At 39.4% G+C, this 13,775-nt stretch overlaps 2 protein-coding genes across 9 annotated transcripts in view; one reads left to right on the forward strand and one right to left on the reverse strand.

Moving 5' to 3' along the window:
* Positions 1-347: 347 nt before the first annotated feature.
* On the forward strand, positions 348-1,874 carry LOC308681675 (E3 SUMO-protein ligase ZBED1-like; the record flags this gene model as incomplete). The annotated part of the gene is made up of 1 exon (XM_081350756.1): positions 348-1,874. The coding sequence occupies one exon, from the start codon at positions 348-350 to the stop codon at positions 1,872-1,874; it is 1,527 nt and encodes a 508-aa protein (XP_081206882.1).
* Positions 1,875-4,310: 2,436 nt separating this feature from the next.
* The window catches only part of cul9 (cullin 9), a 49,923-nt gene continuing 40,458 nt past the window's right edge, over positions 4,311-13,775 (reverse strand). For all 8 annotated transcript variants that reach the window (XM_081351397.1, XM_081351396.1, XM_081351395.1 and 5 more), the window contains 9 exons: positions 13,036-13,200; positions 11,786-11,949; positions 11,030-11,123; positions 8,065-8,139; positions 7,864-7,974; positions 7,660-7,777; positions 6,592-6,725; positions 6,390-6,481; positions 4,311-6,317 (listed from right to left, as the gene is read on the reverse strand). In XM_081351397.1, the coding sequence (XP_081207523.1) occupies positions 6,104-6,317; positions 6,390-6,481; positions 6,592-6,725; positions 7,660-7,777; positions 7,864-7,974; positions 8,065-8,139; positions 11,030-11,123; positions 11,786-11,949; positions 13,036-13,200 (1,167 nt within the window). In that variant the 3' untranslated portion in view covers positions 4,311-6,103. The remainder of the gene's footprint in view (positions 6,318-6,389; positions 6,482-6,591; positions 6,726-7,659; positions 7,778-7,863; positions 7,975-8,064; positions 8,140-11,029; positions 11,124-11,785; positions 11,950-13,035; positions 13,201-13,775) is intronic.

Raw genomic sequence — 13,775 nt, forward strand, 5'->3', positions numbered from 1 at the left:
AATTAATAAATTAAAAATGTTTTTTTAATACAATTTATTAGACATGTTTCAGTATTTAAAAATTTTGAATTAGTTTGCCCCATCCAAGTTATTTAAATTTCCTATTTAAATCCATGTTGTTGGTTCATTATGTGTTTATATGTAGTTACATACTAATTGTTTACATGCTAATCATGTTCATAATTCTGTTCATTCTTTAGGGTCAAACTACCTCTGCAAAGACGCTTCCTGATCCAGCTCAACCAACTGTCACACAGTCACTTGCAAAAGGAATCAAGTTAGATCCTACATCCAAACAAGCGAAAGAATTGAATCATGCTGTAGCTTATTTCATTGCTAAAGACATGATGCCCTTTAGAGTAGTGGAAAAACCTGGCTTTCTCCACCTGATGAAGAAGGCAGTCCCAATGTACAAGGTACCATCAAAAACATACTTTTCCACTAATGAAATCCCTCGCATGTACAAAGAGGTAAGGGCCAGTGTTGAAGAACAGCTGAAGGAAGCTGTGTGGATTTCAGCCACCACAGACCTGTGGACCAGCAGTAGTGGAGGTGGGGAGCCATTCATAAGTTTTACAGTCCACTACCTCACCTCAGATTGGCAGCTTAAGTGCCACTGTTTGGAGTCTCATTTTTTTCCTGAAGACCACACCTCAGAAAACATCTCCGAGATGTTTGATAATATGCTCCAGGAATGGAAGATTTCAAAAGAAAGTCTGTGCGGAATTACCACAGACAATGCAAGCAATATGAAGAAGGCCTTTGCAGAGTTCCCTTGTGTTTGGCTCACTTGTTTTGGTCACAACTTAAATCTGGCCATTAGCAAAGCCTTGAAGATCCAAAGGGTTGAATCTGCAGTAAGGGCATGCAGACACTTGATTCAAGGATTTTCTCGGAGTTGGAAAAGGAAAAGAGAATTTAAAAAAAAACAGGCAGACCTGGAACTCCCTGAGCATGCCCTCATCCATGATGTGGTAACAAGGTGGGGATCAACTTATGAGATGATCTCCAGGTTCCTGGAGCAACAACAGGCTGTCTGTGCAGTCCTGGCTAGTGACAGAAGTACATGGCATTTCATGCCAAAAGATAATGACATTGCCACTCTTGAGAATGTCAATCAGCTCCTTCAACCACTCTATGATCTCACTGATGCCCTGGCATCGGAGAAACGGGTCACACTGTCCTCACTCACACCGGTACTGGAGCACATTTGCAGCGAAATCCTCTCTGAGCAAGCTGAAGACAATCTACTAATCAGACAGATGAAGCAAGTAATGAGAGAAGACTTGCAAGGGAGATACACAGAGCAGGTGGAACGAGTGCTACAAATCTCCAGCTTTGTGGATGCCCGATTTAAGGGAAGCTTCTGTAAAAACCTGGATGACACAGTTGAGGCATGTGTGGAAGAAGCTGTGAATCTTGCAAAAGCAGATCCTTTGGATGGAGAACATACTCAAGCAGAAAGAGGAGAAAATTGGGCAGAAGCGGGAAGCAGCAGTACTACCACCACCACCACCACTAAAAAGAAAGAAAAATGTCTATCTGGTTTGCTACAGCGAATCACTTCATCTAGGCAGAACAAGGCAACCTCAGGAAATGAGAATGTCAGTGATAAGGTGCTGTCTGATATGACGATGTACAAGTCTCTTCCAAGCATCAGCGCGGACACTGACCCACTGGCATGGTGGAAAATGCATGCTGATGCATTGCCTCTTCTGGCAAATGTGGCCAGAAAGTATCTTTGTGTCCCTGCCACGAGTGTACCTTCGGAGAGGATGTTTAGTACAAGTGGACACATTCTCTCACCTCAGCGGTCAAGAATGAGCCCTGAAAATCTCAACATGCTTACATTTCTTCATCATAACCTGACCTGAAAAAAAGCAGAGAAATGCATGCTGCTATGATAATCTCAGGAAAATATTAACAAACATGACCCTGCACATTTTTCTCTCCCATAAAGAGGAAGGACAGTTTGGTTTATTGTTGTCTACTATAAAGAGAAATAACTTATTCCTTATTTTGTTCAAATGGGAGATGTGTAGCTTTATTTTTGATTTTCTTCCAAAAGGTAGATTCATACTTCCATAAAGTTTTCTTATTTTCATAAAAAAAAGTTTGTTACAATAAACCATGTTCAACCAAAAAACATATCTGTTTTCATTCATTTAAGGGTCATTGTAGCTGATGATTATAATAATAATGATAGTTTAATATCGTATACCGTGAAACCGTGATATTTTCTGAGACGATTATCATACCGTGAAAATCTCATACCGTTACAACCCTAGACCAGATGGTGACACGGGAGCGTCCAGAAAAGTGGCGCGGTCAGAGTCTGACATGTCGGACAGCGTTAGCCACAGGGTTTTAGTAGCTCTGAGAGCCAGATCCGTTGCGCTCCTCAGGTCCGTTACACGCTCCGTAGTCGGGCCAGCCTCGTCCAGGGAGCGGAGAGGGTTGGCCTGATATATCTGGAAAATCCCCATGCCGTGTAACGCCGATGCGGCTTGACTGGCGGCAGCATATGCGCGGCCGATCAATGCCGAAGTGGTCCGGCAGGCTTGACTTGGACCGCCATCCCGCAGAGGGCGGACACAAGTGTGTTGCTACTGCTTCCTCGACCAGAGGAACGGAGAGATATCCTCTGTCCTTGGTGCCGTCGACCGCGGTGAGCGCCGAAGAAACAGAGCACCTCAGCCTGGCCGAATACGGACCTCCCCACAACCTGGAGAGCTCGTCGTGCATTTCGGGGAGGAAGGGAGCGGGCCCGCGGGGAACCCGCCGGCGAGGGCTCTCTCACTGAAGTTTCAGGCGGCCTCTGTGAATGGCGCTTTTTACGGCACAGCCCAACAGGAAGCATCGGAGGGGCAGACTCGGTGGTAAACAAGGCCTGTCGAGCCTGCAGGGTCGAGAGAGGCAGTGCTTCGCACTCACGGCAGCCGCCGTTAGAGAGCGCGTGGTCCCGGCCCAGGCAGGAAGCGCACAGCACGTGGCGGTCCCCGTCGCTGAAAGTGGATCGACACGAGCCGCAGAACATGTTGGGCATTTAGAAATGCCGGCTCTTTTATAGAGGAAAACGTGTGTGGGAGCGGCGAACACACGGAAGTGAGTAAAAAGGATATGGGCGCCGGATAGCGCAGCAGGCACGGCGAGTGAAGGCGGCGATAATCCAGCCGGCGTCCTCTAGCTCAAGCTCGTCCCACTGAGTGCTGTTCGACTGCGCAGCTTCTCTTCTCAGAAGAGCGCGTAGCGCGGGGAGAGCCTCCCATTGGTGCTGATGTCATGGCAGACACACTGATAGGTTGCAGCAGTTGCCGCAGAGCAGCCAATAGGTGCGCGAGCTGCCTCGCCTAGGTCTGCTTGCTGCAGCAAATGCGTTTTAAATTATTAAAAAATTAGGATAATTTTTTGCTTCAATATTCTCGAGAAAAGGAGTTTTTCCCGTAGCGTAAGCTAAACTTACGTAACACGAGAGTACTCTCGTAAGAGAACTCAATGATGACGAGTCAATGCAGTCAGTCAGCTGCAGTTTTGTACCCTATCTCTTCAGACACATTCAGAAGGCGGGTCCCACTTTGAAACGATGACATTAATTGGTTTCATTACAGGTGAGTGACAGTTCATCTATATCTGCTGCCTGTCTTCATTGGTAGACTAGCCGCGTCATAGCTGGAGGCCATAGGAAATTGCCTTTTCTGCCTAGGTAGCACTAAATGGACAAACAACACATTTTAATTTTTTTTATGCTTTTGTGATAAATCTGTAATTAATGGCCAGTATGTAGTGATTTGCCTTTAAGTGTAATGATTATTTATTTATTTTTCTAAAAATGGACGTTATTTTGGAAAATCACAACCCCACTTAAGTAATAATCAGTATTGGTAAAAACATAACAAAAAGTATTGGTATCACATCATCAACCATCCCTACTTCAGAGTATAGACAGTAAAATAAAGCTTCAGAGCGGGATGTCATATCCCATAATTCATTACGTTCAGGAACTTACGTGCCCCGTTTTTGCGACATATCTAGGAAAAATTTCTAGTGTAGATTAAATTAATTAGATATATAACTTGTGTTGGAAATTTTAGTGGTGCAGCGATGAGTGTGTTTTGAAAAAAGTTTGTCACAGATTTTTTACTAAATTAGAATCACCACAAATAAGCTGCTTTTGATACATAAGGACTGAACAGACATTTTAAAGTTCAATTTAAGGAGTGTCCACTTGAATACTTGGGCCAAATACAGGAAATGTGTCATTCAAGTAGAAAAGTGCTCAAGTGCAAAAACCACAAGTATGGGTACTGGGACAGGCCCTTGTTTTTTTTTTTTATTCAGGTAAATTGGGGCACATTTTGCCATTGAGTTGTCTAATAAAATAAGACGGCTAATTGATTAACCAAAATTAAGTGCATCATATGAAAACTGAAGTGGATTTTGGAATTTTCAATGTGAACAACACACTACTTGCACTATTTATACTACAAAACAGCATAGAAAAGTACACAAACTAGGACACACATACATTTCACAGTGATTAGTCTCACGACATTTACAGTTTGGGTAATTGGCTCAAAACAACTTTTTGTAGTTCTGCAGCAGAACTGAGTACATATGGCAAAGATGTTGGACTTCTTTGTAAATCCTGCACTTCTGAGGGCCCTGCGGCAGCAGAACAACAGGCATCGAGAAGAATGGAAACTGAAGGACAGCTTTCTCCAGGTATTACAGACCTCTTGCTCCATCTTAGTTTCAGTGCTAGTACAGATCCTGCGCTAATGCCCCCGGATCAAAATGCAGGGTCCCGTGAGATGGTTTCAAAACTGAGCTAGTTCTAGGGGACTTTCACCATTAATTTAATGGAGTGCAACAAAACTAAGGTAGGTCCGTTCTTTCCAAGATCCCATCCTCTCAACTTAAAGATGTATGGGAGCTTTTCTTTGGCTAATGTTACACACTGTATTGCAAGCAAAAAACATTGAAAAAAAAACAAAAAAAAAAACAACAAAAAACAAACCCTCTACACTCAATTTGAAGAAAAGCATTTATTTTGTGAGCTGAAGTTGAGTAACTTTAAGTTTAACAGAGAAAACATTTCAGAAGATGGACAGTATATGAATATATAGGTCTATCTCAATTCAAAATTGGACTTCGGAAGATATTTTATATCTCCATCTCTATACAAGTGAACATAAACATGTCCAAAGAATTAAAACTTTTTTTTTTTTTTTGATGATGAAAAACTGAAAGCGATTAAGGTATGTTTTGCTTAGCAAATAATGCGACGAGCTACAATACTTTTAAATATTTATTGCCATTACTGCATCTTAATGAGACAGGCTGAAGGAACTTTTTCGAGTTTGTAGGGCTCCGGTGCTCGACACAATCAGCAGGTAGTTAAAGCACCATCCTTGTTCATGGACTCTCGTCTGAGAAACTAGTCATTTTTCATGCAGCCCTTAAACACGGATGCTGATGTTTTTCTCTTCTCAAAATCTTTGCAAATATTACCAAATTCAAATGCTTACAATCATTCAAATGGTGATCAACCAACTTAATGTCAAATATGAAGGCATTCAAAAAGAAATTTAAAATAGAATAAAGGCAAGAACTTTTGGTATTCAAACTAAATACACAATGCCGACACCTTTGACCAGATAAAAAAAAAAAAAAAAAAAAACTGCTTTCTTAATCCCTTCTTTTTAATTTTTTTTACCGAAAAAATTTAATTTGTTAACAAAACTATGAACAGTTTCAAAAAATTATCACCTCTACAATATAACATCAATAGTTAAGATCCTTCAATGAACTTAGTGGAGTACCCTCATCAGCCATGAACAACGTTACAATTTCAGAAGATAAAGAAACTGTAGCATAAACCTAAATAAACGTGAAATACCACTTTTGGTGTAACAACCAATTTATGCTAGGGCTCAAAGTAGGTGCTAAGTGCGAAGCAAAGACCATGCTACAGAGGAACATACTCAAAACTCTGGATTCCCATAACAAATAGTCGCTTTTTTCTTTCTTACATGGGTGTGGTATTTGTAGTGTCTACTTTTATATTAGTAGGCATTATGTAAGCATTGTGTATCACTCTCATTTAGTCAAAAGGGCTGAAGTCCCTCTCTAAGTTTTCAGATTCATCGTCATCAGAAAAGAAGTCGTCGTCGTCTATGTCTTCCTCGTCGTAATCCTCGTGCCACTCTGGAACGTATTCATCGTCATACTCGTCATCCTCCTCGGCCTCGTCGCCGGGGTCTTCGTTGTTGTTGTTGTCGGAGTCAGCGGACTCAGAGCCTCCTTCAGATTTGGACCTGAAATAATAAGCAAGTGTAAAAAATCTGCATGCGTCAGTGGCGCTTCTCTGTAAATGTGTGGTGACTCACTCTTTGTTGGCGTCTGTGTTGTTAGCCAGATTAGAGGCCTGTGCCGTCTCCTGGTCTGACCCGGTCTTGGACTGATACCCCACACGGAAGTCCTGCCAATCGGAGATGGTCAAATGTGTTGCTTTGAAGGCTTTTAATAAACAAGTTCATGTTTAAGCCTATAAAAAGTGCACAAGTGAGAATTCTGCAGGAGTAGATTTACCTGAGTGGAGTGCTGGAGGATGGCCACTAGACGTTCCTGAATCCTGCGGATCAGCTCTAGGCCAGTGTTAAGGTGTTCAGGTTTCAGGAGTCGGACACAGGATGCAAGATCGGTGCATTGCAGCAGGGTCTCCTCTGAAAACAAAACCACAAACATTTTTATCAATGCATCAAAATCATGAAACAACTGAATTAGAGCAGGGTTTGCAAGTTGATGAAAAACTAATAATTCTATTCAAAGTAAAATTAAAATAAATATATGCTCTGCTATATTCAGTGTCCGAAAGCTTCTCGGTTCACAGCATATGCATGGCTTTGAGTTTAATGTGTGCGCTGGGTTTACTTAATTTACACATGCGTATCATTTCCAACATTTTTTTTTTGTGGACAGAAGTTTACAGCATTTCATAAATGTTTCGGCAAAATAAAAGCATTTTGAATATTTAAACCTCAGGGATTTAAACGTGTGAAAGTGAAGCACAAATAAACATGAATATTAGTATTGTAACTTGTAGTGTAAATAAAATTAATCAAATACATTTATTTTACAGTACAATACAATTACTACAAACAGTAATCTATTTCTGTCTTCATTTTTATAATTGAAATATTTAATAATTTTTTTTATAATTTTAAAATTGAGAGACACGATCACGACTAAAAAGAGGTTTGAGTCCATTTTAAAGTCAAGCTACAAAATCAAAAAAGATTGAATGGTGACGCAGTTACTTTGTACTTAAATAAGTACTGAGCAATACTAATTAACTACTTGTACGTACATATTTTAACTATTTACGTGCCTAAATATATACACACAGTATACATTAAACATTTTCTTAAATATATACATGTGTGTATTTATACATAATATATGTGTGTGTACTGTGTATAATTTTTTTAATGTAAACACAAACTTTTATTTTGGATGCGATTAATTACGATTAATCATTGCCCAGCACTAATTCTAATGTTTTGAAAGTGTTTGTTTTTTTAACAATTGTCTTTCCCAAAAATTCCCATCATTAACAATCAGACAGTCTGTATTGGTTTTGAATCGTGTAACACTCACCCAGCAGGATCTGCAGGGCGTTAGTATGAAGGTCCAGAGCCTCTGTCTGCTGCTCCATCACATCCATCTTCTCAGTGTCCTGGTTGTAATAGCTGTATACACACGAGTACGCCAGCACCTACCAGACAAATACAACCATAAGGATAAAGAAAACAACTGAAAAGATTGAAAAAACAAAAACACGAAAGCCATTAAGATTCCCACCTTTCGAGCTTGAGCAAGAATCTTACAGGCGTCTATCACAAACGTCAAGGACTTCATCTGTAAAGCTTCATTTATAGAAAACACCTTGTTCTCCAGGTTGATTGCAAAGTCCTGCAGAAAGCAACAGACAGATACTTACAAACTCAACTTGTATAGAATTTCAGAAGTTTGTAATGAATGTGAGGAACGGCTCAAACAAACCTTGGCTTGGTTATGAAATGTGCATCTCTCGTTGTAGTCTTGGAACTTCTTCTCTTGCCTTGCAGCTTTACTCACCTGTGATTGCACATTAAGAGATATAGAGAACGTTTTAGGCAAGAAGTCTGAATATTTACAATATGCAAATATCTAAAATCAGTGTCTCTGATGTTAAATGACTGATAGGGTTGGTAAGTTTGATTAGTGTCTTACAGAAATCTAAATGTTTATAGAAGTCTTGTGTGGCCTTTTGCATGGGTTCATTTGAAATAAATATAGGTGGATAAATATTGCCGTTTCCTTTTTTTACTATGCATTTATGTTGCATAACACATCATTCTTGTGTTCATTTAGTGAATACAATTGTGGGAAACTACTTGATTATTTTAACTGTAATTTACTCCTCGCTTTAAAACAGTGTTTCTCAATCGTTGCAAGTAAGTCGTGTAGCCAAAAAAGAAACTACAACAAAAAACGTAATTGTAAATGCTTTTCTGATGCAAGACTTATTTTAAAAGACGTGTGTGAAAGCTGTTGACTTTGGTCAGACGCAGTTTCGAGTTGTCCTGATTCAGTATCTGCTGTCAGATGAGATGTTGTCAGGCTGTACAATGGCCATGATTGTTCTGAAGTTGCATCTGCATTGGTATTTACAGACTGTTTATTGCAGCTCAGAGATGGCATGAATGCATCTACACTGCAATTACAATTACATAAATAATGCCATGGGATTAGTGGCTTTTAAATGGGTATTAAAGAGTTAGTTCACCCCAAAATGAATATTCCGTCATCATTTCCTCACCCTCATGTTGTTTCAAACCTGTATGATTTAAGATAATTTGAGAAACGTCTCAGTACTTTTTTTGTTCATACAATGAAAGTTAATGGCAACAAAAACAGTTTTATTTACCAAAATTCTTCAAAATAAATTTTAATGTTTCAAGTGTATATATATATAATTTTTACATGGCTCTGTGGAATACTTGATTCTGATTGGTCAATCGCGCCATAATGCAGGCTCATCTGGGTTACTGAAGTCAGCAGTAGTATACGCCTGCTAGGAACGGTTTCTTTGTGGAAGTTTTGTATTTGGTGAGCAAATAAAGTAGGGCTGACTTCTAATAGTCGAGGATTCGACGATTCGATTCGGAGAGGTCTGATTCGACTATGAACCTCATAGTCGAATACATGGGCGTCAGTTTTTTTTTCGCGCAGGTCATGTTTTGAAAGATGATGTCCTGTAGCTTACTAATGTAAATAAATAAAAATGTATTCAAAAATCTGCTTCACATTTTCAGCGGGGCTGCGGAGCGGCTGTGGGTTGACTCCACACGGTTCTCATGGGCTTTATAAGTCCTAACGTGAAAAAAGCTTTACGTGGTTTAATGTACCTAAACAATGATTACCAAATTTCCCTCTCATATTGCTCCTCATAACCACTGAAAATGGTCAAAAAATCGAACCCAGACTCCAATTATTATGGACGTTATCTGACATTAAGCATTTCTGCTTCACATTTTCAGCAGGGCTGCGGAGCGGCTGAGAGTTGACTCCACACGGTTCTCATGGGCGTGAAAAAGCTTTACGTGGTTTAATGTACCTAAACAACGATCACCAAATTTCCCTCTCATATTGCTCCTCATAACCACTGAAAATGGTCAAAAAAATCGAACCCAGAGTCCAATTATTATGGACGTTATCTGACATTAAGCGTTTCTGCTTCACATTTTCAGCAGGGCTGCGGAGCGGCTGAGAGTTGACTCCACACGGTTCTCATGGGCGTGAAAAAGCTTTACGTGGTTTAATGTACCTAAACAACGATCACCAAATTTCCCTCTCATATTGCTCCTCATAACCACTGAAAATGGTCAAAAAAATCGAACCCAGAGTCCAATTATTATGGACGTTATCTGACATTAAGCGTTTCTGCTTCACATTTTCAGCAGGGCAGCGGAGCGGCTGAGAGTTGACTCCACACAGTTCTCATGGGCTTGAAAAAACTTTACGTGGTTTAATGTACCTAAACAACGATCACCAAATTTCTCTCTCATATTGCTCCTCATGTTTATGAAATGTTATGATATATGTGTGATATGTTCTGTTCATCTGGCTTTAAATGAATAAAAGGTATTTGTTACACACCATGTTTTTTTTTTGTTTTTTTTAGCTCTTTTGTTTGAAATGGAAAAAATCTAGCTGCTATCTTTATAAAAAAAAAAAAAAAAAAAAAAAAAAAAAAAGTTCGACTATCAGTCGACTACGGCAAAATCTAACGAATCAGATTCGACTATGAAAATCCTTAGTCGAAAACAGCCCTAAAATAAAGTATTAAAACTCAGTCTAATCAATATTTTGCGTACAGTTATTTAATTATGCCATCCAGTATCGTGGACTCGCTCTCTCGTTTCATACAAACGCAGCGGCTGCCATTTTGTGACTATTGTTTTGTAAACTGTTGGATTATGAGATACAATCAGGTACGAATTTAAAACAGTTTAATCGGAAATCAATATATCTCATCCCCATAATTATTTATGTGGGGAAATGCTGTGTAATTAGTGCTTTGACTGTATACCGTATCTCTTAAATGTCTATCTAGTTTGAAGTTGCCGCGCTGCAATTGCTCTCTCTCTCCGCGGAAGCTTTGCGTTTAAGGACCTAATAAAATATTTCAACTCAGATCAATATTTCGTGTCTAATTATTTACTTATGCGCCAAGTACCCGTGTAATAAGCGGGATAATGTACATCCAGCTGGTTGTTCTCTCAAAATAATGCTCTTCAGGCTGATTAAGTCCTCATCACCCTGTCGGGGGTTATTTTGAGAGAACCACCGGACGTATATTATCCCTTACATAATGTTTCACCTGGCCGTAAGCATTTTAACTTAACTCAGAGGGACAAGACTGATTTATCTGCAACCTTATTTCACAGGTACATCTACAAGATCATAATGCAATCCGTCTTACCATGGCTGAGCAGTTATAATAATCTTTATGTGTTGGCTTCCATGGCTTCAGACATCTCCAGCAAAATCCATGATTACATTTGGCACATGTCATACTACATGGAGATAAATATAAAGTAGAAATCCAGTATTAATGTTAACTGTTGCATAGTTCTTCAATTTAAAACAAAAACTAGATAATACACATTCTCTGTAGGGATGCACGATATATCGGCCATCATAACGGTATCAGGCGATATACGTTCAATTTTAATGTTATCGTTAATCGGCAAGATAAGAAAATTTGGCCAATATATTAAAGCCGATAAATAATTGGATTTTTCCTTCAGCTGAGAGACTTCAGATCAAGTTCAACATGATGGTTTTGAATTGCTTGAAATATGATTGAAATCACTTAGGCTGAAATCACGTAATAGGCTACATAAAATTATAATTAGAACGTCATTATAATTATGTACTTGGGACATGGATTTTAATGATGAGGCTTTTGCTTTTGTAATCTCTCAAAAATTATATAAAAATTTGGGTTTAGATTTATCGGCCAACATATCAGTTCTTGGCTTCTAAATATTAATATTTATCGCTATCGGCCAAAATCTGAATATCGGTGCATCCCTAAATCTCTGATATGACAATTTCATTATAAACAAAACAAAAAAAATTTAAAAGGTATAACAAAAAGCTGTTTAGTTCAAAAAAGTGAACAAAGGAATTAGACATCTTTCAGCATTCTATAGCGCTAGTGATGCACACTCACTGTAGGCAACCCTCATTCTTCTCAATCTGAGCCTGGCAGCTGGGGCATCGCTTGGATATAAGTTTGGCCAGATGTTTACTCTGTGCTTCCATACTCATTCCCTCATAATAGCCTCCATCATCCATCCATTGGGACATGTGACTGCAGCTGGCTGGGTAGTGCGCCTGATGGTTGAACGAGAGATTGAGGCGTGAGCACAGATTACAGCACAAGCACAGGTGTTAATCTCACTCATTTCATAAAACCAGAGCTTACTTTTAAAGCTTATTGGGTGTTTCTCACAATACCCATGTAACCTCCTCATCATTTCCATTATTAACTGTGGAAGATTTTTTATTAAACCGAACATAAATGAATCATATAATCAATGTGAATATAGCCATTTATGTTATTCTACTATTATAGTCAAATTTAACTGTGTGTGTAGAGGCCTATAAGAGAATGGAATGTTCTCACATAAGTTTGAGTTGCCATTAAGAAGAAACATGAGATAATCTTGTGCTGACACGTGATGATGAACTGTGCTGTCCGCTTTGTGCTACCATCATATGAGTAAACGTGATGAACTGAGGTCTCTTGTTTTCACAATATAGGTTGGGGCCAAATGTTGATAAACAATATTGGGAGTACATAACATTTATTGACTTGGATTAGAGTACTCTCAGCTATATAATAACTCAGCTTTATATCTCTGATAATAAAATCTTCAGGGATCAAAGATTTGGAGAGTGATCTTTTACAGAGGCAGCAAAAGCCATAAAATCAAATTGTACTTTTTTTTTTTTACTGTATTACAGTAAAATAATTACTGCAAAGAGTACAAAACAACGATACAATATTTAGTTTTCTTATTTAAATCAGCATAACTTAAGGCAAAAAACAAATACTACCATGATCTAAAACCAATTTGTAATTAAGCTTCATTGTTGCAATGCAATGCAAAACATCTTAATGGTCCTAAAATATTACTAGTCAAAAGTTTGGAACAATTCAACTTTTATGCTCACAAAGGCTGCATTTATTTGATCAAAAATAAGGTAAAAACTGTAATACTGTGAACTAGTATTGGAATTTAAGGTTTTCTATTTTAATATATTTTAAAATGTAATTTATTGATCTTAAGCTGAATTTATGTAATTACTCAAAATGCATTTATTTATATTCAGTTGAAATATGACCAGCACATGTTCTCAGCACGTCTCTCTACATCAGTACTCATGAAAGACTGTAGCAGTAGTTAGGCAGATCACCTCTGGGAAGTTACAGCTGAAACAGGAAGACCAGCAGCACTTGGAGCAGGTTCCCACGCCGCCGATGTTCTCCTTGCACAGGATCTGGTCACAGCCCTGAGGGTTGGTGCACCAGGTCAGGTTGGAGCAGCTCTCCACGAAGCCTCGCAGAAGAGCACTGTCGTACTGCAGGAGAACACACATGAGACAAACTCATTCTCAGGTCTCTCAACACACTGAGTGTGTGTGTGTCTGTGTGAGAGTGTGTGTGTGTGTGTGTGTGTGTGTGTGTGTGTGTGTGTGTGTGTGTATGTGAGAGAGAGAGAGAGAGAGATAGAGAGAGAGAGTGTGTGTGTGTGTGTGTGTGTGTGAGAGAGAGAGAGAGATAGAGAGAGAGTGTGTGTGTGTGTGTGAGAGAGAGAGAGAGAGAGAGAGAGAGAGAGTGTGTGTGTGTGTGTGTGTGTGTGTGTGTGTGTGTGTGTGTGTGTGTGTGTGTGTGTGTGTGTGTGTGTGTGTGTGTGTGTGTGTGTGTGTGTGTGTGTGTGAGAGAGAGTGAGTGGCGTGTACATGAGGCATGTGTGTGGTGAGTGTGGCGTGTGTAAGAGGCGTGTGTGTGGTGTGGTGTGTGTGTGAGTGTTGTGTGTGTAAGAGGCGTGTGAGTGTGGCGTGTGTGTGTGTGATTGTGGCGTGTGTAAGAGGTGTGTGTGTGGCGTGTGTGAGTGAGTGTGTGTGAGATTATGAGGAGTGTGTGTGAGATTATG

Source organism: Scardinius erythrophthalmus, assembly GCF_964197995.2.
Source record: "Scardinius erythrophthalmus genome assembly, chromosome: 21".
Lineage (NCBI taxonomy): Eukaryota > Metazoa > Chordata > Actinopteri > Cypriniformes > Leuciscidae > Scardinius > Scardinius erythrophthalmus.